The sequence below is a fragment of the Heloderma suspectum genome, chromosome 2 (assembly GCF_057233095.1).
Source record: "Heloderma suspectum isolate Gila_16-S chromosome 2, 16-S_ref, whole genome shotgun sequence".
Classification (NCBI taxonomy): Eukaryota; Metazoa; Chordata; class Lepidosauria; order Squamata; family Helodermatidae; genus Heloderma; species Heloderma suspectum.
In genome coordinates this window covers 74,837,835-74,860,832 of record NC_139459.1, presented here as the reverse complement: position 1 = coordinate 74,860,832, position 22,998 = coordinate 74,837,835, and the positions used below count along the sequence as shown (strand labels likewise).

General features: G+C 41.3%; 1 protein-coding gene across 2 annotated transcripts; it reads left to right on the top strand.

Annotated features, from left to right (window-relative positions):
• The first annotated feature begins 1,237 nt into the window (after positions 1-1,237).
• Positions 1,238-18,288, top strand: FEM1C (fem-1 homolog C). Of its 2 annotated transcripts, none has more exons than XM_084833904.1 (3): positions 1,238-1,671; positions 2,717-3,436; positions 12,439-18,288. In XM_084833904.1, the coding sequence occupies exons 2-3, from the start codon at positions 2,893-2,895 to the stop codon at positions 13,746-13,748; spliced, it is 1,854 nt and encodes a 617-aa protein (XP_084690030.1). In that variant the 5' UTR covers positions 1,238-1,671; positions 2,717-2,892; the 3' UTR covers positions 13,749-18,288. The 2 variants fall into 2 exon arrangements, with proteins under 2 accessions (XP_084690030.1, XP_084690031.1); XM_084833905.1 differs by lacking the exon at positions 1,238-1,671 and adding an exon at positions 1,894-1,921.
• Positions 18,289-22,998: the final 4,710 nt, after the last annotated feature.

The following is a 22,998-nucleotide window of genomic DNA, read 5'->3' as shown; positions in this document are numbered from 1 at the left end:
AGAGAACATCCTGTCTTGTGTGCCCACCAACCATGCGCCAGTGATGGGACATGGAGCTAGGGCCTCCACCAAGGAGTTGAGTAGATTGGCAGGGTCATGTGGAAGCCTATTCTTCAAGAATCTGGTACCAAACTAATTAGGGATTTAAAGGTTATAACCAGCACTTCAAGTTGTGCTCAGAAATAAACTTGTGAATCAATGAAACTCATACAGCAGTGGAATAATTTAATCTAAAAAAACCCCCCAGGATATATGTGTGCATTGACATATGCCTAAACCCAACCTATTATTGCATCAGGCTTAGCAGATATCTCAGTTCAGAATGTCCTATTAGAATGGAGGACTGGCCTTGATTTGCGTGTCCCTTTTAACTCGATGGGTCACCTATAGGTCTTGCACCAGAGGAATTCCTTTTTGTAGCCAGCTGCTGAGCAGATAGTACCAGCTGGCCATATGCCTCAGCACTTCTAGGAGGAAGACAGGCACCCCCTCCCACATCCAAGGGCAGTTCTTATCCCTCAAGTAAGTTTTATGGCAAAGATAAACTTTGAAGTCCACAAGTTACAGAACTATAATGAGACCCCCAACAGCCTCCCCACACCTCAACTAAAATTCCAGCAGAATTTCCCAAATGTGCCTTTTTTAGTGTTGTCAACTGTTGTTGTCAAGAATTTTGGCACCTTGAGCCGAGTGCCATTCCACCACTGGGATAAAATAGCGGGATTTTTTTTAAAAAAGAAAAAAATATATTTTCAAAATACCTTTCGTTTCTAAAGAAAACCAATCTATTCTTTAAATCGAATGCAGTGCTTCTGAGCACATGTAGAGCGTCTTTCCTGTGACGGGAAGCAACGTCCCCAAAAGCGCCTTTGAACATGTTCAGAATCTTCCTCCTGAAAGGTAGTCGCTCCCTGTTTTTAAATGCACCTTATAGGGAGCAAGGCCACGATGACACAACGAAAACACCAAACCTTCTTCCTCTCGTTTTTGGGCGCAGATCCTTCTGGCGACTAGCCAGGAGAATGAAATCCTGGCTGGTGCTCGACCCTCCTCCACATTCCAGAAGAAACCCACCCATCGCCGCCCTCCCCACGGTGGGAAACTGAGCCAGGCTGGCAGCACGCCAGGCAAAGCATCGCGGAGCCGCACTCCTCATAGGCCACGCTCCCTTGGCGCCCGTCCGCCGCCATTATGTGCTAATTTAGCCCGGTGTTGTGCGACGCGGCTTCCCCGACTTTCCTCAGCCCGGAATAGCTCAGCAGCCCCAGCGCCGCCTCAGCTCAGCACCCGCCTTCCCCTTTCCTCAACCGCCCGCGCGCGCGCGCGCGTTCTCAGCCTAACTCATTCCCCACCGAGTCCCGCCTCCTCTCCGCTGCGCCTTAGGAAGCCGGCTGGGCGGGCGGGTGCCGCTTCCCCCCATTTGGGCCTGATTCGAGAGGCGGGAGGCAGCAATCTCGGTTGCGCTGGGTTCGGTTTGGCTGGCTGGCTGGCTGGCTGGCTGGCGCGGGTGGGGAAGCCAGAAGGAGGCTGGCTTGTTGCTGCTGGGAGCGCCTCCCTGTCATGGAGGAGCTGCGTTGGGAACGGGGCGCGGCGACGTCTTCGCTGTGAGAGGCGGCGCGGTGGATGCTCTGAGAAGAGGAAGCCGGCCCGGTCCTTCAGCGCCTCGGGAAGGTAGTTAGTCTCTCCGCTCAGGCTGCCCGCAGAAGGGGGGGGGGGGCCGCCGCCGCCGCCGCCGCCGCCGCCCCTTCGCCCCCGCCCCGGCCTCCCTCTCAGGCGTTGCCGAGCCCTTCTGTCTGCCGCGGGGAGCGAAACGGTTGGAGCGTCGGCCGGGAAATGCTGAGTTAGGGACAGAGGGTGGGAGCGGGGTGACGGGGGAATTCTGCGGAACAAGGACTGATCGCGGGCTGGGAAGACGGCGTAGGTGAGGGGCTGACCGAGAGCCAAGGGGTCCTTGGGACCGGCACTCTCCTCCTCCTGTGTTTTTGGCCACAGGAGGCTTCCCAGGGGAGAAGTCAGGACAAAGGGGGCGGAGAAGCGAAGTGCGTTCTGGGCGGCTCCTTGCCCGTAACGATCTTGCAGATGGGGCGGGGGGCGGGGGCGGTGAAGAGGGGGATCGTGAGGCTGGTTACGCTCCTTGGATGTGTGTGTCGGGTTTTGGAGAGGGTGAGTGGGTGGGGGGAAGAATGGGAGATGCCGTCAACCGTTTAGGCTGGGAGATGAAGGAAAGGAAAATCCTTTAGGCAGGCACCTTCCCCACTGAGGGAGCCCTTCATGCTTCGTCTTGTGAGTTCCATGACACTGATGCTTTGGGCATAGCTTCAGATCCCAGACATCATTGTCATAAAACTTCTTTCCTTGTTTGTAGCCACCAGGCGGTGACTGCCTAGCATGAGCTAGGTTATCTGAAACCGGTGAACCTCCGATGGATTTCACAGAAATGATTGGTTGAGCATACTCTCTTGTCCAAAGGTGACTAGAATAGTTTGCACCTTGGATCCTGGCACTCAACCTAGTTCCACATGTCGACATCAAAAGCCAATGTTGACTGGGGGAACATTTTTGGATCCAGCTGTATTTTCCTTCTGGGAGAGGAAAATGGATACCACACAAGGGAGTAACAGTATAAGCAAAGATGTAGATGTTGTTCTTGAGTGTCTTCACTTAGAAGTAAAGAGAAAGTTATTAAACTTTGCCTCCCCCCCCCCCTCTATTCTAGGTTGCGGAGCATCACGTTTGCTTTGAGAGGTCCTGTGTTAAAGGTTCATGCTGTATACAGAGATAACGCATCTGCCAGGGAGAGTGTGCAAGGACTGTCTTCAACTCTGTGGTGGCTCCAGTTATTCCATTATTTGTGATTCTGAAGAACAAGTCGGATTGAGAGAAAAAGACTAAATGGATCTTAAGACAGCAGTATTCAATGCAGCTCGTGATGGCAAGCTGCGGCTCCTCACCAAGCTGCTGGCAAATAAAACTAAAGAAGAGGTGGCCTTGCTGATGTCAGAAAAAACAAATGGTGCCACACCCCTACTAATGGCAGCCCGCTATGGGCACCTTGACATGGTAGAACATCTATTGGAACAGTGCAGCGCTTCTATAGAAGTTGGTGGCTCTGTGAATTTTGATGGTGAGACCATTGAAGGTGCACCACCATTATGGGCAGCATCAGCGGCTGGCCATTTGAAGGTGGTCCAGTCTTTATTAAATCATGGAGCATCTGTCAACAATACAACTTTGACAAACTCAACACCTCTTAGAGCTGCCTGTTTTGATGGTCACTTAGAAATTGTAAAGTACCTCGTGGAGCACAAAGCTGACTTGGAAGTATCAAACCGTCATGGGCATACGTGCCTTATGATATCTTGTTACAAAGGACACAAAGAAATTGCTCAGTATTTGCTTGAGAAAGGGGCTGATGTAAATAGAAAAAGTGTCAAAGGTGAGTTCTGTATCAGTTGTGAACAGAATGTCGTTTAAAGAGTTTATTCAGAATATTCATCTGGTTTGACCACTCAAAGGTTCAAAGTCCAAGAAGAGTAAGCTTAATTGTGCCATTGCTGTTTATACATTTTTCAGTGTGTTCTTCAAACTTAGCAAATGGTGATGTCAGGGTGGAAACTGAGCCGATAGAACCCCAGAGCAGTTCTGATTCTGAGGATCAGCAGTCCGTGGGAGAGGAGCCAGCTCATCCCTCACAGGCACAACAGCTGGCAGAGATTCCTCCTGCCAGCATTCCTGAGATAGATAGTGATCCTAGCAGTGAGAAAGTGCGGGAACAGGGCTTGCTAGACGCTTGATGCAGATGCAGGGAGCGACAAGCGATGGAGGGCGCGGAAAGAAGGTGTAACGCCCGTTTGGCACGCAAGTAATGGCTGCCTCCCGTAGACCGAAGGGAAAGAGGGAGGATCTCTCCCTAGCCCATAAGTTCAGGGTCTTCAAGTGACTCTCCTTCAAACGGGGATCAACTGCCTACTCGGAGCATAGGCTACTCTGCTGTTCCTTGCTTAGTTGCTGGTGATTAGCATCTGAAAGAGTCATTAAGTTGTAAAAGGAGTAAAGCCTTGAAAAGAATCCTTTTGTCTGTGTCTTGAGTTGGCTATTGGAGTCTACTGAAAGAGGCCGCCAGGGCACTCCTGATAGTTAACTTATAAAAGTAATTTAAAAAAGAAAATTGTTCCATGGATTATGCTCTACTGGTGATGTGTATGTAGTACAAACTACAGATATAAGTTGTGAGGATATATTTTTTTGTATCGTGTGGTGAGACCTCCTTTTTGTAAAAGGAGAATGGAAACTGGAATATTTTTGGTCATCGAATGGAGGAATTTCATCAGCAATATTAAGAAGGAAACACTGGAAATCGAAAGGAAGTTGTCTTGGAATTTTTTATGCACCATTACTCATTGCCTACTAGTTGTAGTAAGGAAATATCTAACATTAGTTTGTCTTTCTGATTGCCACTGTCTTTTTCTAACATTTCAGTATTCCAGTCATAACAGATGCATCTTTGTTCTAGTTGTGTTTACTATGTTGTTGACGCTGTTGTTCAGCAAAGTGTTTCTGTGGTTTATACTGTGATTGTAGTTTCCTTGGCTTCTGTTCTGGTTGTGCGCATGCTGTTGCTTTCTAATTATGCCTTTTCCTTATCTGTTACTTTGTTACTAGTTTGGGAGGTATGTCCATTGCTTCAAACAGACACTAATATTATTCTGCCCAGCCTGTATCTGACTCAGATGTATCTGACCCCACCTTCCCAGCCTAAAAACATTAGGTATAATAACCATGAGAGATTTAAGCATGTGCTTAACTCTTATTAAAATCAATGGAATTTAAATGTGCTTAGCTTGACTGGATCATGCCCATTGTGTTATAAGGTATTGTGTGTTATGTGTATATTAAGACTGTGAGTGACTGAGAGCACACTGAAGTAGCTATAAATGGGAAATCTGTCGTTTGATTTGTTTCTGCTGTGAACTCACACGGTAGTCTCTCAGCTTCCCATGTGTGATGTGGTAACGGGATAATAATGACCTGTCTTATACAGCAGAGATGGACAGACTTTGGGTTTGTGGGATCGACTTTGTTTTTTTACTGGAACCATGAGATCCACCACCTGGTGCAATAGACTTAGCTCAGGAATTTGCTTTGAGTACCAGAACTGAATGGAGCTCATAGCCTTTCCACATAAAAATCCACTCCTGGATACCCCAGCTTTCTTCATTTCAGCAGTATAATTTAGGGCAGGAGGGGAATCATTTTGTTGCTGTGATTGTTCAACAATTGAGAGTTAGAAATCCTTGCTAATCTGCTTCATATTATTCAGAGATCTATCAGCACATCCAGGTTTACCTTTTGCCCATCCCTGTTACAAGGTTGCTGTGAGGATTACAACAATATAATTATGTGAACTCCTTTGTACACTCTAAAGGGCTGTTCATAGGCAGCATCCAATTGGACACTAGCGCTAATGTAAACTACATTGCACGAGCCAGGATTCCGCAGAAAACCTGTCACATAAGCTAACACTATTGGTGTTGCTCTAAAGGTCCCTTACGCTAGCACAATGTAATTTACGTTGGCACTAGTGGATACTGCCCCCGTCCTAAGCATGACTTTTACTGACCAGCTTGAATTTGCTCTGTGAACATCTAGTGTTGTCTCTCTTCACTGTGTTGCTGAATGACTCATAACTGAAATACAAGTTCTGCCCTTACAGCAGTGTGAAAGGAATTCTATTTTTATAAACAGAAGAAGCATATTGCTGCTACTGACACATAGCAGCAGAACCTAACCTTTTATTGTGTTATCTTACATTCTCACCATTTTAGTACATTAACTGAAAAGAACTGTGTCATAATCATGGGTTCTTTCCACTAGTGAAATGCCTGTATAACTAAAGCCATACAAGTGGAAACACGTGGAAATTTTTATGTGTGCATTCTCCCCATCATTGGAGAATAACATTGATGGTTTATGGAAAAAGGAAGCTTCAGGAGTTTGACTACATTCTTTTTTCTTTTTCTCTGACTGGTGGTAGAGCCTTGGATTATATGTACAAACAAAAGTACTTTCATTAACAGTTGTCAGATCATCCATTCTTCTTTTTACGAACTTATAAGAGATTAATTCTATTCCTGAAAATATTCATTTTATTGAATTTATTAAGCAATTGATTCCCCATCTCCCTAAACTGGGAAATATCGTGGGGGACAGTTTACTGAATGTGACTGCCAGTTTGGGCCTTTGAATAATTCTTTTGCATATCTGTGAGTTCTGAACATTCCAAATAACATGGAAATTAAGTGGATTGGCATTTCGGTGCTTTAATACAATGTTTATACACATTATTTATTTATATACAGTATTTCTCCCCCACTTTTTAGCCAAAAAAGGCTCCCAGAGCAGCTTTTGATTGGGTAGGAATATCTTATGGGATCTCAATTGCACCTTTAAAACGTTTTCTTATGGCTTTGAAGGTAATGCATTTTTCATATAACAAAACATATTGGGTCCCTTCCTTAACGCTTTTTGTTTCAAAGCGTATATAGATGAATATGTTTGAATATTGGGGCTGTAAGCAATATCTTCCGTTGATTATATTAGAGAGGGTTTTTAGGTTTTTGTCAGCTCAAGGAAGAATTCTGGTTTCTGAAAGTACATTTGAAGCAGCTTCAAGTTTAGGGGAAATGTGCCTTTCTTCATTAGCAAAGCAATCCTATATATGTCTACTGTGAAACAAGCCCAATTAAATTAAATGGGATGTACTCACATGTAAGTGGAAGTAAGCCCCATTAAACACAATGGGACTTACTTCTGAGTAGACATGTATAGGATTACACTATAAGGATGGTACACTATAAGGATTACCACATCAGAAAATAGCAGCAACTGGGCTTCAGGGAAACCTGTCAAGAGTGATAGAATTACAGGGAAGTCCTTTTTGCACAAATTTACAGAGAAGCACTTTCTTCCAGTGTATATGTCTTCTGCAGCGATGACAGTAAGCGCAGCAGCACTTTCAATCAAGGGTTTTCTGTTTCAGTTTTCTGTTTCTGTTTTCTCCAAACACTTAAAAGATTGTTTGGGCAAGTGTGCGGAGGAGCAAGATTACTTAATAGGTTGCTGCTGGTGGGCTTGATCCTATATTTTAGAGATAAGTTTATTGTGTGGGAGCACTTTTAATACCTGTGCCTATAGTATAGCTGTTCTACAGTGTGGTCTTACTTTTATATTTATATGTGAAAGTAAATGTAATATCTCAGTAATTAGGTAGGTAACCTTGCAAAGTATGCATGAGGGAGCACACTCCAGGATATTCTAGAGCCAGACAGAAGAACCTTGTGAATCCCCTCTTTGTTAATCATACTTTGTATATATAACTCTGCAGTCATCATGGCTCATTACTAGGAATTATGATGATCACTGCGGATTTCCAAATGGCAACATACTCACTTAGAGAAAACTTAAGTTTTATATGCTTTAGAAAAAAATTATTCAAGGAGGGCTTGGAAAAGTTTATACTGCCTCTCCAGTGAAAACTTCTAGGAAAAAAGAGAGTGAAAATGTGAGATTACATGTGAAACTTATCGGATTTTGTGCAATTAAGATAACATGCTTTCAATACAAAGGTAAGATAGTTGAGAAGAGGTAGAAATATATACATCCCAATCCTATGCATGCTTACTCAGAAGAAAGGTGCTGGAGAGTGTGATGGCATCTCAGCTGCAGGCGCTCTTGAATGAAACTGATTATCTGAATCTATTCCAGTCTGGATTCAGGCCTGGTTTTGGAACAGAATCAGCCTTGGTTGCCCTGATGGAGAGGGAAAGGGGAGCGCGACCCTGTTACTTCTTCTTGATCTCTCAGCAGCTTTTGATACCGTTGACCATGGTTTCCTCCTGGACTGCCTCCGTGAGTTCGGGGCACTGTTCTACAGTGGTTCGACTTGTTCTTGTGGGGTCGGTTCCAGAGAATAGCATTGGGTGACTGTGCCTTGGCCTCATGGCAGCTGAACTGTGGGGTGCCACAGGGCACCATCTTGTCTCCAATATTGTTTAATATCTATTGAAGCTGTTGGGAGCGGTCATCAGGAGATTTGGGGCAAGGTGTCACCAGTATGCTGATGATACCCAGCTCTATTTCTCTGTGACATCGGAATCAGGAGAGGCCATGCATGTCATGAACCGGTGCCTGGATGCAGTTATGGCTTGGATGAGACCTAATAAACTGAATCTGAATCCTGGTAAGACAGCGACCCTATAAGTTGGCAGTTCCCAGGTCTGGGAATTGGGCTGTTTGCTTGTTCTGGAAGGGGTTACATTCCCTCTGAAGGAGCAGGTCCATAGTTTGAGGGTGCTCTTTGATCCATCTCCATCACTGGAGGCCCAGGTGACTTTGGTGGCCTGGAGTGCCCATTACCAACTTCGGTTGGTGTGCCAGTTGTGCCTGTTCCTGGATAGGGATAGGCTAGCCATGGTGATCCATGCACTGGTAACCTCATAATTAGACTACTGTAATACTCTCTATGTGGGGCTGCCCTTATGCCTGGTTCAGAAGCTGCAGCTAGTGCAGAATGCAGCAGCTAGGGTGCCCTGGGGCACCCAGCTATGCTTACATAACATCTGTGTTAAAAGAACTGCACTGGCTGCCTATGAGCCACTGAGCCATGTTCAGGGTTATGTTATCGTTATACAAAGCCCTAAACAACTTGGGACCAGGATATCTAGCAGACTGCCTTCCCTTATACGTACCCAGGCCACTTTTAAGATAATCAGTGGAGGCCTTGCTGGTCATTCTGAAAATAACAGAATGTTGCCATGTAATATCTCAGTGGCAGGCCTTCTCAGTAGCAGCACCCAGCCTTTGGAAAAACCCTCCCCCGTGCAGTTCGGGAGACAGAAAATGTGGCATGTTTCACACGCCTCCTGAAAACACACTTGTTCATCCAGGCTTTCCCTCGCTTGTAATTAATCATGCAGCTCCATCTTACTGCTCCTTGTATTGCTATATACTATTATTGGAATTGGAATTGTTTTTAATACTGTGTTTTTAATATTGTATTTTAAATGTTATTGTAATATTTATATTAAAATCACATATATATTATATGTGAACTGCTTAGGGATTTTATTATATTTAGTGGCATATAAGTATCACAAATACATAAATAACAATAAGTCCTCCTGTGTTTAAGGTGGCTTATTAGCAGATGGTACCTAAGGCTGCAATCCTATGTAAACAACTCTAGCACTGCACATGTGGGAGTGCATTCTGGCAATACAGTTCTGAGTTAGATCCTTAACAATGCAATCATATACATGTCTACCCAGAAGTAGGTTACAATGGGATTTACTCCCAGGTAATTGTGTATAGGACTGCACCCAAAATAACTAAACAAGGAAATACAGTGGTTCAGACAGGATATGATTAACTTATGAATTATGGTTTTCAGAGTTAGAACTAAAATGAGCACAATGTCTATGACTGAAAGACTAACATACTTGTAGCTAGGAATAATATGCTAGAGAGTATGACTATGGTCTTAATTATAAAACCCTATGGGCATAGAATATACATGGTTCGGGGTCATTTCCTTTAATTCACTGCTTTTCAGTAACCACCATCTTGAATGGCATAACTTAAACAATAAAGCAGAGATGGTAATAGAAGTGGTTGAGAGACAATATATAGCCATTTGAAAATGGTGTGTGTGTGTGTGTGGTACTGTCAAAATATTAAATTTTAAGTAATTGAGGTTTTTAGCCATACAAGGTGATAGTGTCACCTACCTGTAGGTAAAATATCAACTTTCTAAAATATAAAAACAGCACCACCAAAAGGTTTTCTGATCTGAAGTTCATATACAATTTCAAGTGGTAGTAGAGCCAATTTTAATGAGCAGACAAAAAAGGCAGTGGTTGGTTTAAAAGGCCTTAAGTAACCTCTCAGTACAAAGGAAAGCCATTGCACAGTATCCTTTTTTAATCCTGCCTTGTAGAGAGCTAAAAATAGCAGGAAGCAATTGGTTGTTGTTTTCAATAAAGAAAAAGAATGAATAAATGCTTGCCAGAGGGCTATGGTTCTTGTGCTCTGTGCTTGTAGACTGGGTGAATCCAGCTACCTGTTAAATATATTCTGGTGAGTTGGCCTAATATTTTAGACTGTTTCTAGAAAGTGGACAAGTTCCATTCCTGTGAAATGGTAAACTATTTTTTTCACATTTTTTGCCAGCAAATTTCAGACTTCTACATCCTTTCCTTAAGCTACCCTGCCTTGTGTTTCCTTAACTTTACTACCCTCTTGACTGTTTTCCCAGTTATCACTCCCTGTCTGTCCACAAAGGCTCACCTGTCTTTGGGCCCCATATGGGCAATTTCCTAGACAGATACTTCACTTTCCTTGTAGAAGCAAAGCTGTTCACAAACATTATTTTGTTGAAAGCTTTCAAGTTGTTTGAATGTTCACAACATTCTGTGATGACATAGCAACTCATCCAGTGGTGGTAGCACAGGGCTGGGTTTGCTATATACATAAAATTGTTTTCATTGTAAAATCATTTTGACATTTAAAAGGCTGTCTGCTAAAAAATGTTCCCAGTGTAGCAGTAGGGAAGCAAAGAAGTACTACAGCAGGGATGGAGAATTTATTTATTTATTTATTTATTGTATTTTTATCCTGCTCCTCAGCCACAGAAGGCTCCTGGAATGGCTTACAATCAATGAACAGAGAAGACAGTCCCTGCCTACAGGCTTACAATCTAAAAAAGACATAACACACAAGGAAAAGGCAATGGGGAGGGGATGGCCAGTGATGATGGGAGCTGTAGTCTAGCAACATCTGGAGGGCCACAGGTTCCCTACTGCTGCATTAGAGTAACATGACAGGCTGCAGTCCTCAATACTTATTATGAAGTAAGCCCCATTAAAGGCAGTGGGACATTTCTGAGTAAGCATGCATAATTTGCTGTTTGTAGGGACACCCGCAAGTTGATTTGTTTGCAAGTGAGTACCCAAATTTGCTGTTTCAGTTGGCAAGCTGGCATGTTGCCCATGAATTGATATATTCATGAGTTGAATGTCCCATCTTGGTATTTCAAGCAGCGAATGGATATACCTACCCATAAAAGGGATGCACTTGGAGTTGAGCTACTTTGTTTCAAAAACAATACATACATTTATTAGAAGTAATTAAAGATGCATCTCTGCCTGTTGTTTCAATTGCCTAATTAGATTCCAATATATTGTGGGGAAATTCCCTAGTTTGCCATTTGGGTTGCCAACTGGGGCAGCTGCCTTCAAGCAGATTTGCTTGCAAAGAAGTGTCCTAGTCCATCATGTCAAGTGGTAGGCTGGAATACTTCCCCACCAGAGAATCCATTTGCTAGTGAATGCCCCAATCGATCCAAGAAAGGTGGTTGCTTGCAGGCATTTATTTATTTAATTAATTCTTTTACTGCTCTGGGCATCTGACTGCAAACCCACAAGGAGCACTGAGGGTTTGTGATTTCCTGATGTTGCAAAATTGTCAGCCCCTGCACTGTTGGTTTATCTGAAACGTATTGGAGTATTCAACTTTCTACTATACTATTTTCTAGCATGATGTTCTGTAATGGAGAAATGGCTGGCTGGCGGGCGGGCGGGCGGGCGGACGGGCTGGCTGGCTGGCTGACAGAAGAAAGTTAGCCTTGAACAGAATGGGAAATTAGAGACAGTCACTTAAAACATACTCCACTGTTCAGCACAGTAAGGCCTAGCTGCCTCTGTGCCATAAAATTCCTAATTGTCTACCTCCTAGAGGAAAACCAGCATTGCTCACCTGTTCTTAAAATATGTAAGGCATGCTCTTCCTTGATTAACTCTTACAGGCGTCCCCAACACCACTCTCTTACATTCACTTGACTGCAGCCTAAGTGTTGGTTATGGGAACAAGTAATTTGAATATACCAGCAGAAAGGGCTTTTCTTTATCTTGTTCCAGAGCTTGTTTGCTCAGGCACTAAATGCTTTGAACACTGCTGGGTAAGTGGTTAAATAATGTGTAGTGGATGAATATGGAATAAATTTTTACAGTAAGAGCTCTAGCAGAATACCTGCAATAGAAGATTCTGGTGAAAGGCTGTCTTTTTTGAGTTGGCAAATAAGGGCCCACATATTGAAAGCTGTTTATTTTCCTTAAATGCAAATATGAAGGTTATTCGAGTGACTAATGAAAGATGTTACTCTTCTGACATGTTAATGACATCGATTAAAATACCATCTTTCTCCATTTACTCACCTACTTATGATGTGTAGCTTTATCCTCATTATTACAACACTAGGTTACTAGATAATTTATTTGACATCTGTACAGGTATTTTTCCTTTAGTAGATGTTTATAGTAGACATAGTGTTGCTCTGAAAATGTATCACAGTGTATGTGATCGTTGCTTTCTTTTTTCCCATAGGAAACACAGCATTGCATGACTGTGCAGAATCTGGTAGCTTGGAAATCATGAAGATGCTTCTCAAATACTGTGCAAAGATGGAAAAAGACGGTTATGGAATGACTCCTCTTCTCTCTGCAAGTGTTACAGGTCACACAAATATTGTTGACTTTTTGACCCAGCATGTTGAGACAAGCAAAGCAGAACGCATCAGTGCACTGGAACTCCTAGGAGCCACATTTGTGGACAAAAAGAGAGATTTGCTTGGCGCATTAAAATACTGGAAAAGAGCTATGGATATGAGGTACAGTGATAGGACTAATATCCTCAGCAAACCTGTGCCTCAAATGTTAATAATGGCCTATGATTATGCCAAGGAGGTGAACAGTAATGAAGAGTTGGAAAACCTAATTGCAGACCCTGATGAGATGAGAATGCAGGCACTGTTAATTCGAGAACGTATTCTTGGCCCTTCCCACCCAGATACATCCTACTATATTCGGTATAGAGGTGCTGTCTACGCAGACTCTGGAAACTTCAAACGATGCATCAATCTGTGGAAGTATGCTTTGGATATGCAGCAGAGCAATTTGGACCCCTTGAGCCCTATGACTGCTAGCAGTCTGCTGTCATTTGCTGAACTCTTCTCCTTCATGCTGCAGGACAGGGCAAAAGGCCTGCTAGGCACAACAGTTACATTTGATGATCTTATGGGTATACTGTGCAAAAGTGTTCTCGAAATAGAACGTGCCATCAAACAAACTCAGTGTCCTCCTGATCAAATACAGCTCAACAAAGCCCTTTCCATCATTTTACATTTAATTTGCTTGTTGGAAAAAGTTCCTTGTAGTCCTGAACAAGATCATTTTAAGAAACAGACTATATATCAATTTCTTAAGCTACATCCTAGCGGAAAGAATAACTTTAGCCCACTCCACCTTGCTGTTGACAAGAACACCACATGTGTGGGGCGCTATCCAGTTTGTAAATTTCCTTCTTTGCAAGTCACTGCTATACTAGTGGAATGTGGTGCTGATGTAAATGCTAGAGACTCTGATGACAATAGCCCTTTACACATATCTGCACTGAACAACCACCCTGATATCATGAATCTTCTTATCAAGTCAGGTTCACATTTTGATGCAACAAACTTGCATAAACAAACGGCTATTGACTTGCTAGATGAGAAGGAAATGGCAAAGAACTTGATCCAGCCCATCAACCATACTACACTGCAGTGTCTTGCGGCCCGTGTAATTGTGAATCATTGTATAGGTTACCAAGGGCACATCCCAGAAAAACTTGAGAGCTTTGTTTTGCTCCATAGATGATAGTCTGACAATAGGTCCTTGTACTGTGGGAGCATGAGTTAGTAACATTAGCTGTTGCTTTCTCAAGCACTGTAGTGATATGCCAGCGATACACCAACATTCATTCAGTTTGGTCCATCCTGCTCATTGGCTAAATCATTATCAGAATTGGATCTGCAGAATTGGCTACCCAGTATTTAAAACAAACATACCATATAATATATTTTGTGGATTATTTAGAAATGTAACACTATATTCGGACTCACTAAAATTGTCTGCCAAAGGCTTGTCTACTGTGGTTTAGTTTGCCTGTTGGTTGTTGGGACTGAATTGAATAATTTTCGTGGTGTTGTCTTATTCTTACTGGTGTGTGGATTTTATATAGTCGGGAAGTCATCTTTTTGTTCTTGCTTGAGCATTTCTACTTTTTCTTTTTTCTAATGGGTTCATTGCTGAACTATACAAGTTGTATGGACTTGTTAACATTTGCAATTACCATAAGTGCTTTTATCCTCTCTATGCACTGGCTTGAACATGACTGTTTGTGTGTTGGCATATTTCTATGCATCAGTTGGCTATTTTTAGCTCTGATACTGTTTTCTTGCAGTTTGTTAGAGCTCTCTTGAGAACACACCCTTTAGCATGACAGTTCTTGAAGACTTCAGTCAGCTGTCCAAACTCTCATTTGACCTTTTGCCCCTAGCTGTTTCTGCAATTGCTTTCTATTGATTTTTTTTAGAGCTGCGTGCTGAATTTGGGAGTAAAATGTGTTCTTGTTGGCAAACCCACCTTAAATTAAGTCTAAAGTTATTTTAATATGTCTTGCTGTGAGTGGAGAAAGGTAATGAATTGCTGTCTTCTCCTCTGCACTAGTGTCTTTGCTTGAGCTGATTGTGTGACTAGGCATAGGGAGTTTTTCTCAAATTTAACCTGAAACTTAATCATACAATTCCGTGAGAAGAGCTAGATCAAACATAGTCTGAAATTACAACTCAAGATTCTTAGCTACAAAAGAAACCAAAGCATGTTGGCATGATGCTTGTCAGTCCAGATCTAGCCATCAACTAGTATAATTACTTAAATGGCTGTAATCGGTAGCCCTCTGCAGGGACATCAGAAGTTTAGTAGTATCCCCTCTTCTTCATTTTAAAATAACTCTTACAGATAAATTGCATGCATTTTATTCTCTAATACCTTTCAGCCATATTTATGGTAACATCAGAGGCCATGTTGAAAACTAAGCCTCCACTGAAAGCTGTCTATTTTTATAATACTTGCACAACAGCTTAGCTATTTCAGCAGAAAGGGCTTTTTAGACTTGATAAGGAAACCATAAGTGAAGACTACAAATGAGATTAAGATTCAGGTAATTAATATAATTCAGCACTTTATTGTTGATTCATAATGAAACTTATTATGGCATATTAGACCTGCAAATGTCTTAAAATAAAATGGTTATCGAGAAAAAAAACCTTCATTTTTCCTTGAGTGGAGTACAGCTGGTTCTACAGTCTAGCATATTGTGTATTTTGCAGTGCCATGGACTTAATATCTTAGGTTATGATACTACCTAATGCCTTTTCAATTCAGAAACACAACCCAGAGATTACTATGAATTTGTGGCTGTTGACAATGCAGGAGAAATTCAGAACCGTATCAGTACTTCAAGGCTGGTATGAATCTGAAATTCAAGATTTTTTAACAACGCTTTAATCAATTATTCGAGTCCAGTGTGCACATCTTCATAGTTCATAAAAACTACTAATCACACATTAGGTGTTTTTTATGTCATTGGTCCAGTTCAGACATAATACTAAACCATGGATTAGTATTACGAGAATAAGCTGTGATGAGCTTGCCTTTTCTCCCTTCTCTTCCCTCCTCTTTTGCATATGAGGGAAGGAGAATGAAAGCCTCCACTTGCAGTTTTGAATAAATCACAGTTTCCCTTATGTCCAGACTTGGGAAATTGTGGTTTATTCTAACTGTGGTTAGTTCAAACATACCAGGATTAAAGTGTGGTTTCAGATCCTTGTTTTTTTAAAAAAATCTAACCATAGTTATTTTCCCAACTTTGGATGTAAAGGGAATGTGTGATCTGTTAAAAACTGAAAGTAGTCAGTGAAGGATGAGGAGCGGGGAGGGAACAAGACATGAGTTCATCTAAGATTTGCTATAGCTCATTAATGCTAAAACATGATTTACCATAACATCTGAAGCAGGCCATTGTCTAGTGTGTATTTGACATGAATGGAAGTACCTTCATTACACTAAGAAAGGGATGAGGCATGTACATTGCTATTTGTCTGTTGTATAATTTTCAAATATGGCAAGAAATATATACCAACTATTTTTTGTCCATAGTCACCTCTGATCACTTTTATCAAAAGCAAAGTATATGGGGAAATTGGGTTTGCAAGTGTAGAGCAAAACATTTATTTTAGCTGTTTGCCTTTACAGTGGTTAAAACACATTCCTGTTTAAGGATTAAAAGCCTAAGGCGTTTGAAGAAAATGTTGTATTTTTTTCATATTCCTCTCCATTATTTAACTTTTCCGCAAGTAGACAATACTAATTTATATACTAGAAGGGCAAAACCCAACCTACTGTAACCTAAAAATAAGATATGACCAGAACAGGGAGACTGTAGAACACTGTGTCCTCTCCAATGTTTTATTTTACTTTGTAACAGTATTGTGACAATAGTAAGCCTCTGGAGATGGGGATACCCTTGACCCTTTTGAATACATATACTTTGGAAATATGTCTTTTGCTGATAAGTAAAAGAATTAGTATTTCAGAAAATGTTTAAGCAGCAGTTAATTAATGGTGACAGAAGGCTCCTTGTACTTGCCTTTTTACTTACACTGACATCTCCATTCTGACCAGCAGTACTTCCGCTTCAAATCTCGATTTTAAAATTACCCTACAAACTGGCTACATTTCCAGATTCAGGACTTGTAAAGGCAAAGTTTGGTTCTCTTGTGTTCCTTGCTCTCACATTGAATGAAACCCTTCATAGTATTCTAAACATGTCTGTTTCTCGTTTCAATATAGTTTCCCTTAAAACATCCTGTTGTTTTCTTATTAAATTGCTAGTGTGCCTTATTTGAGAATTTAACATACCTTTCAGGAAAACAGTACCTGTATTTGAAGAGATTCAGAAATGTGTATCATTATGTTCATTTCTGACTCTTGACTTAATTTGTCCCATTTATCACTTTGATATATTTCCCATTGTATATGAATATTTGCTGTCATACAGCCAGCCAGCATGGCCGATGGTCAGAGGTTATGGGAGTTGTAGTCCAAAACAGCTGGAGTGTACCAAGTTGCCTACCCTTGTGAACACTGCAAAAACATTCAACATAATTGATACATGATTCAAAGCAAATGCAGTTCAAATTACAGGCAGACTGACCTTTGGGAGGCCCTAAAGGCTTTTTCTGGTAGACCTGTAAACAAAGCCTCATATTTATGGTGTGTTTTGCAGGTTGTCTTTCAGGACCTGATGCACTGGTTCAATGTATACGATGCTTGAAAGTAGTATAGCAGCCATGCACTGTCAATGCTGATCTCTAGCAGTCTGCATGGTAAATTGAAAAGAATACAGGTGAGCGTGCAGTTAGTTTAGTCCATATGCAAGAAAGATACACAAAACCTTTAGATACTGTGGATTTTGGAACTTTTCTTTGGATACTGCTTCCAGTATTTAATGATTTTGGGCTAAACAACTGAACCAGAAACACACCAAGCTCCCAAATAGGCATGCCTAGGCTGTCCTGAAAGTGGCTAGAGGTTTAACTTGAAAAATGGAGACTTTGCTCACACCCTGGGCTGTGATATTATATCGTGCTCTTTACAATGGCTTCACTGTAAGGATATAATCCTGGCTAGTTCTGACTAGTCCAGTGAAGCCAGTTTGGGAGCTGAATCTTCTTGTTTTCTTTAATCCATGCAGTTATTATTGTCAAGACCAAACTTTAAGCAGTTTTATTCCTTGCGTTTTTAGTAGCATGCGCTATTTCTCCTACACAAACACTATCACTTGATCTTTACCACTTTATCCCTCACATGTCCCAATTTCTTATGTGATACTGCTTCTCAATTTTATCCTTCCTTTTCAGCAAAAAGTGAGGTCAGACATGGTTCCTGTGCCTAGAGCACTTTCCAGAAATACTTAGGATCGCTCCTTCATAGTATAGTGCATTTAATGTTTCCTTCTTCCAATGCTGGCAAGTTGTGTCTATAATATCCCGTCAAAGATATAGGAATGTACCTACTAAAATATTTTTATTATGCCTTTCCCCTTCCTACTAGGTATGATTTTATACAAAAATAAACCTCCCCAGAAAGAACAAGAAGAACTTGTTCTTTCAGTTCCTTATCAATTCATCACTATTAACCTTGCACAACTCTCTGGATATGTTATTTATCGGATTAACTTGTTAGATTTAAATGAGTTTGTGTATGAACAAAACACTCAGGGTTGTGTGTAAATGCACTAAAATCATCCACATTTTGCACTAAAACAAATTTTGCAATGTAAATAAATGTAATAATTCTGCTTCTGCTATCAATTTGTGAGAGACCAGAAATTATACAAACCATTGATGTTTCACCTTGGATTCCTATTTTCAAGCTGTCTCCACAGCTAAAAGGGCTAAAAATTTGATTCTAGAGATGCTGAACATTGCAAGCACAGAATTTGTTATCCTGCGCATAGTGTGATCACAGATACACTGTGGGTGCTGCTGTTGGGAGTTGGGCTGGTGGTGTCTCCTGCAGCAATGCTGGTGATACTTGCGGAATGAAGCATCCCTCAATACTACATACATGTTTAAAAAGCAACTGTGTGTGAGATAAGCCTTCATGTTGCTGGCTACACAGGGGAAACTATTCCTATCCTCAGTGCAAATCTCTGGGATTAGTTGTATATTCAGTGTGCTAGTTGAGACACAACATTAGGGCACATAATCTGTGTGGTATACTATTTCTTTCCAGCATGTTTCCCTTCTCCATAATGGTGTGAAACTAACATTAATCCTTGCTGAACTTCTTCTGCTTTGTTTTTTGTCTTTGCCTTCATGTTCGGTAAGATACATTTTACCTGGTATTAAAGCATTTTCTGGAAGGTTCAGACAGAAGTATAAAGAATAGCTTTATACCAATGTGTAGAATAGCCTTCCCCAAGCTGGTGCCTTTCAGATGTTTGTGACGTAAATTCCCATTGTACAGAGGCAGCATGGCCAATGGTCAGGAATGCTGGGAATTGTAGTCTAAAACACCGGGAGGGCATCCACCAGCTTGGACAAGGCTGCTGTAAAAAATCTGCTAATAGAAATTATCTGAAGTTAAGAAACTTGATTAATGGACAGAGAAAATATGTTTATCAAAAGTAGGTGAGATACATGTGAGGATGCTTTCCTATATTCACATACAAGCATCTTACAAATAGTTACTTCTAGGTTCAGCCCAATCTTGTTCCATGTTTCCCACTTCTCCAAGGAGCAAGAAGTTCCAGGGCAGTTTTACATGGTCACTTTATTTGTGAGGAGATGATACAAGATACACGTTTTAACATTTTTATTACAAATAAAAGAGCTAGTGGGAAGCAGCGCTAGTTGTAAAGAAGCACTAATCCCCTCAAAAGCAATAACATGCTTTTTCAGTTCCCCAAAGCTGGTTCTTGCCATACAGCATGTTCAGTATAGTTTTTGTACCCACTTGTGTTTTTCTTCACACCATCTCCCTTTTATATAAACCCAAATCTGTTTCAGAACCTCAGGTAGGGGACGCCATTAATTAAAACCTACTGTTAATTGCTAAGCCATGCTAAAGGGAGATTTGAGTAGGATGGCATGGCCCATAACAATACGAGAGGACATTGTGGGAAAAGGGAGGAGAACTTCGGGTGACCCAGTTGATGGTGAAGCAGTCATGGGTGTCTGCCGATATGAGTATGACTTTGTTATGCTTCTGGCATGCCAGTGAAAACATAGCAATCTTCAAAAACCCTGTGCAGTTATCTTATGTGGCAGTCATACCCACTTACCTGGGAGTAAAACCTATTGAACTCAATGGGACTAACTTCTGGGTAGATATGTATAGGATTCTGTTGTTAGTAACACTTTAGTTCCTCTTAAGCAGACTGGTATTTCAGATTTTTTTTAAAAAAAAGTTTCTGCATAAGCAGTACTCATAGTCTTTTGCTCTTGAATGGGAGAGTGAGGTTTTCAGTATTAAATATATGCAAGACTCTTCAACAAGTTAGAGTACATGAGATTTCTGAAGCTACTCTATTAAGATACTTCTTTACACTTAATAAAATATGCAGCATACAAACTTTAAATCTCTTCCTGGCTACTCATGAGCGCCACTCCAAAATCATACAAATGATTGTATAATCAAATGCATGTGAGTGACCTGGAAAAGCAAACGTTGAAATACTGTGCTGCTAAGCTGAAGTGCTCATCTTGCACTGGCTGAAAAAGCCTGGAGGAGATGATGAAAACCTATGGTAGTAACATCCTGGGGAGGGGTCAATTTCCCAAGTTTAGGGGTAATTGCTATTCCATTACCATACAGCTGTCTTGCAAAGCAGTACCTGGTAAATCTGAATTCTTACTTATTTGGTACCTCGCAAACCATTTTGCTAAGGACCTGGGTCCTTCGGTTTTGATCAGGTCTTTGGATAGTATCCAATGTTAGTCCAACTTAGAGTAAACCCACTGAACTGAATGGATAGACAGTCATGACCAACTTAAGACCTATTCATTTCAATGGGCCTACTTGAAGTACAACTAACTGGATACTACCCTTTGGTTTGTAAGATCAATTCTTATCCAGCAATATATTTTTTTCTAAAGTTTTGTTCTGAATTCAAGAATTAAATATATGTGAAACAGACTCTTGTCATCTGAGCTGTGAAAGATTAGACAAAATGAAACCACTTGTTTAGCAGATGAGAAATTTCTCCATGAAAGTTCATTTGATGCTATATATTGGCATTAGTATATATTGGCATTTGGTGCTATATATTGGCATCCATGAAAGTTCCTTTGGTGCTATATATTGGCCTTTCATATCTGCAGAAGCTTTGTACTGTTTGCATCTACTAATTTATGATGGTTTTAAAAAGCTTGTGGAGAAATATCTGCCTGGAGTTGTTATGCTGGAGTGAACTCACTATCTTCAGTAAGACTGTTGACCAAGGCTGACTAAGATTGCATCCCATATTAAAATATAAGGGCTTGCAAATGCTTCTTCAAGACGCTGCAAAGGGCTGTTCTCTTGTACAGATTTCATTGATATTAGGGCTTGTGGTTGAGAACATCTGGGTTGAACCCAGAATTGTGTGGTTTTTTTTAGAACAGGAAGATAACTTACAATTTTATTTTTAAGTGTCTATCTCCAAGATTCAGGGTGGGTAATAGCAGTTTTGAGTCAATCAGAGATAGCATCGTCTCTCTTAAGTGGTTGCAGATAGAAGCAAAACAGGGTAGATAAGATTCAGTAAAAAGTGGGGCCATTTTAAGGTAACTTTAATAAAGAATGCCTACAGCAACAACTTCTAAATATGGGGATGGTGGGAGGGGACAGCACCCAGGAGTTTAAGGTGTGTGTAGAAAATTGCTTCTGCTTTCTTGCCCCATCCTCTCACAGTGCCGTTAATACCAAATGAACAGTGGTTAGGGACATGGGGAATCAGTTGCTACTGACAGAGCTGTAGATGTAAAGGTATTACCTTTGCCTGCCTCTCCTAGGCCAATCTTTTATGACACCTTTCACCACAAAGTGTTCGGAGTGTATTGAATTACTTGTCTGGCAATTGAGTTCAACACCTATTATCCTTAAATTATGTGCAGCGCTGAAGTAGTTGCTTGTCTACTTTGTTGTTCAAATTAATCTGAAGGTTTACTATGAGTCACCAAACTAGAACTCCTCGCCCTTATATTTTTCTAATTAATGAGATTGCTCATACCTACCTTGATTTTCTCAAGCTGTTCTTGATTTCTTTAAAATACCTTTGGCTGCTTCCCAAGTACTGGGTTCATTTCAACTTTTCTGTCACTTCTCTAATCTCATGATGGATGGATTGATGGGTTGGTGTTTCCAGGACTAGAATATTTATTACATGGATTATGCTGAAGAGGGCAGCTTACAGTTTTACTATGGTCCTTGCTATAGCTATAATAAGGTCTATTCTGTTCCCCACAGAACAGCTCAGTGTATAGTATGCATTATCAATTCATTCATTTCTTATACTTTGGTTTTCCCTTCAGAATGTTGAGTCCTTACATTGGGCTCCCAAGAAGTGTGCTGACAAGGCAATGGGCAGTCTGTGATTAGCTTAGTTTTAATAATGTGCCTGAGACCATTTTCTGAGCCTATGTAGTCGTTGGAACTTGACAAAGCACTTTTTCTGTGAAGTCTTTGGCATAACCCCCTAGTTCCCAACCCCTACTGTAGTAAAACCTAAGTACATCTAACTGAAATAATCGACTATTTACCCTATTTATTCCATGTCTACTTCCCTTCCCTTCCTCAGAGGTCTCCCAGGGTCAAATTACAGACTCTAAGCTTTCTTGGAAGGCCCTATTGTCTTGTATTCTGTAAAGTGCAATGCACATTAATGGTATTGTATAATAATTCAAATAATAATACCCATTATGTATGTTGTTCAAATCAAGAAAATCCCTGCTCTCAACACTGGCATAGGAAGGGGTGGCCAATCTTTTTGGGTTGGTAGGCAGATCTGGTGTTTTGAGAATGTTGTGGGTGCTCTCAGAAAATGGCTGCCATGGGGGTGCCTTGTCTATTGATAAAATGGCTGCTGAAGGTGAGTATGGCTGGTCACAGAATGCTCATTTCTCAGAGGACAAAATGGTGAGACTAAAAGAAAGGTAACTTGCCCAAGAACCTAAGTACAAAGCAGAGATGGGGTCTGAGTTCCAAAACACAAAACTATAGAGAGTGGGGAAGGCCCTTGCCCAACAGGGGAGTGTGACAGGAATCCACCAGACTTCCAGACAAACAGACATTATCCATCTACTGCAGTCTCTTTAGACAGCTGCCTTCCTCAGAACACACTGAGAAAAACCATCTCTCCCCTCAGGCGCAGATCACTTCTGCCTTTCAGCTTATGTAACAGTGAAGCACCAGTGTCACATATCAGTCTGGGCTTTGCTCCCAAATCCATATAAGGATTTCTCACTTAAGGGGGTTTCCTGGATGAATTTCTTGGCCAGCTGCTGCTTGCTGCCTTTGG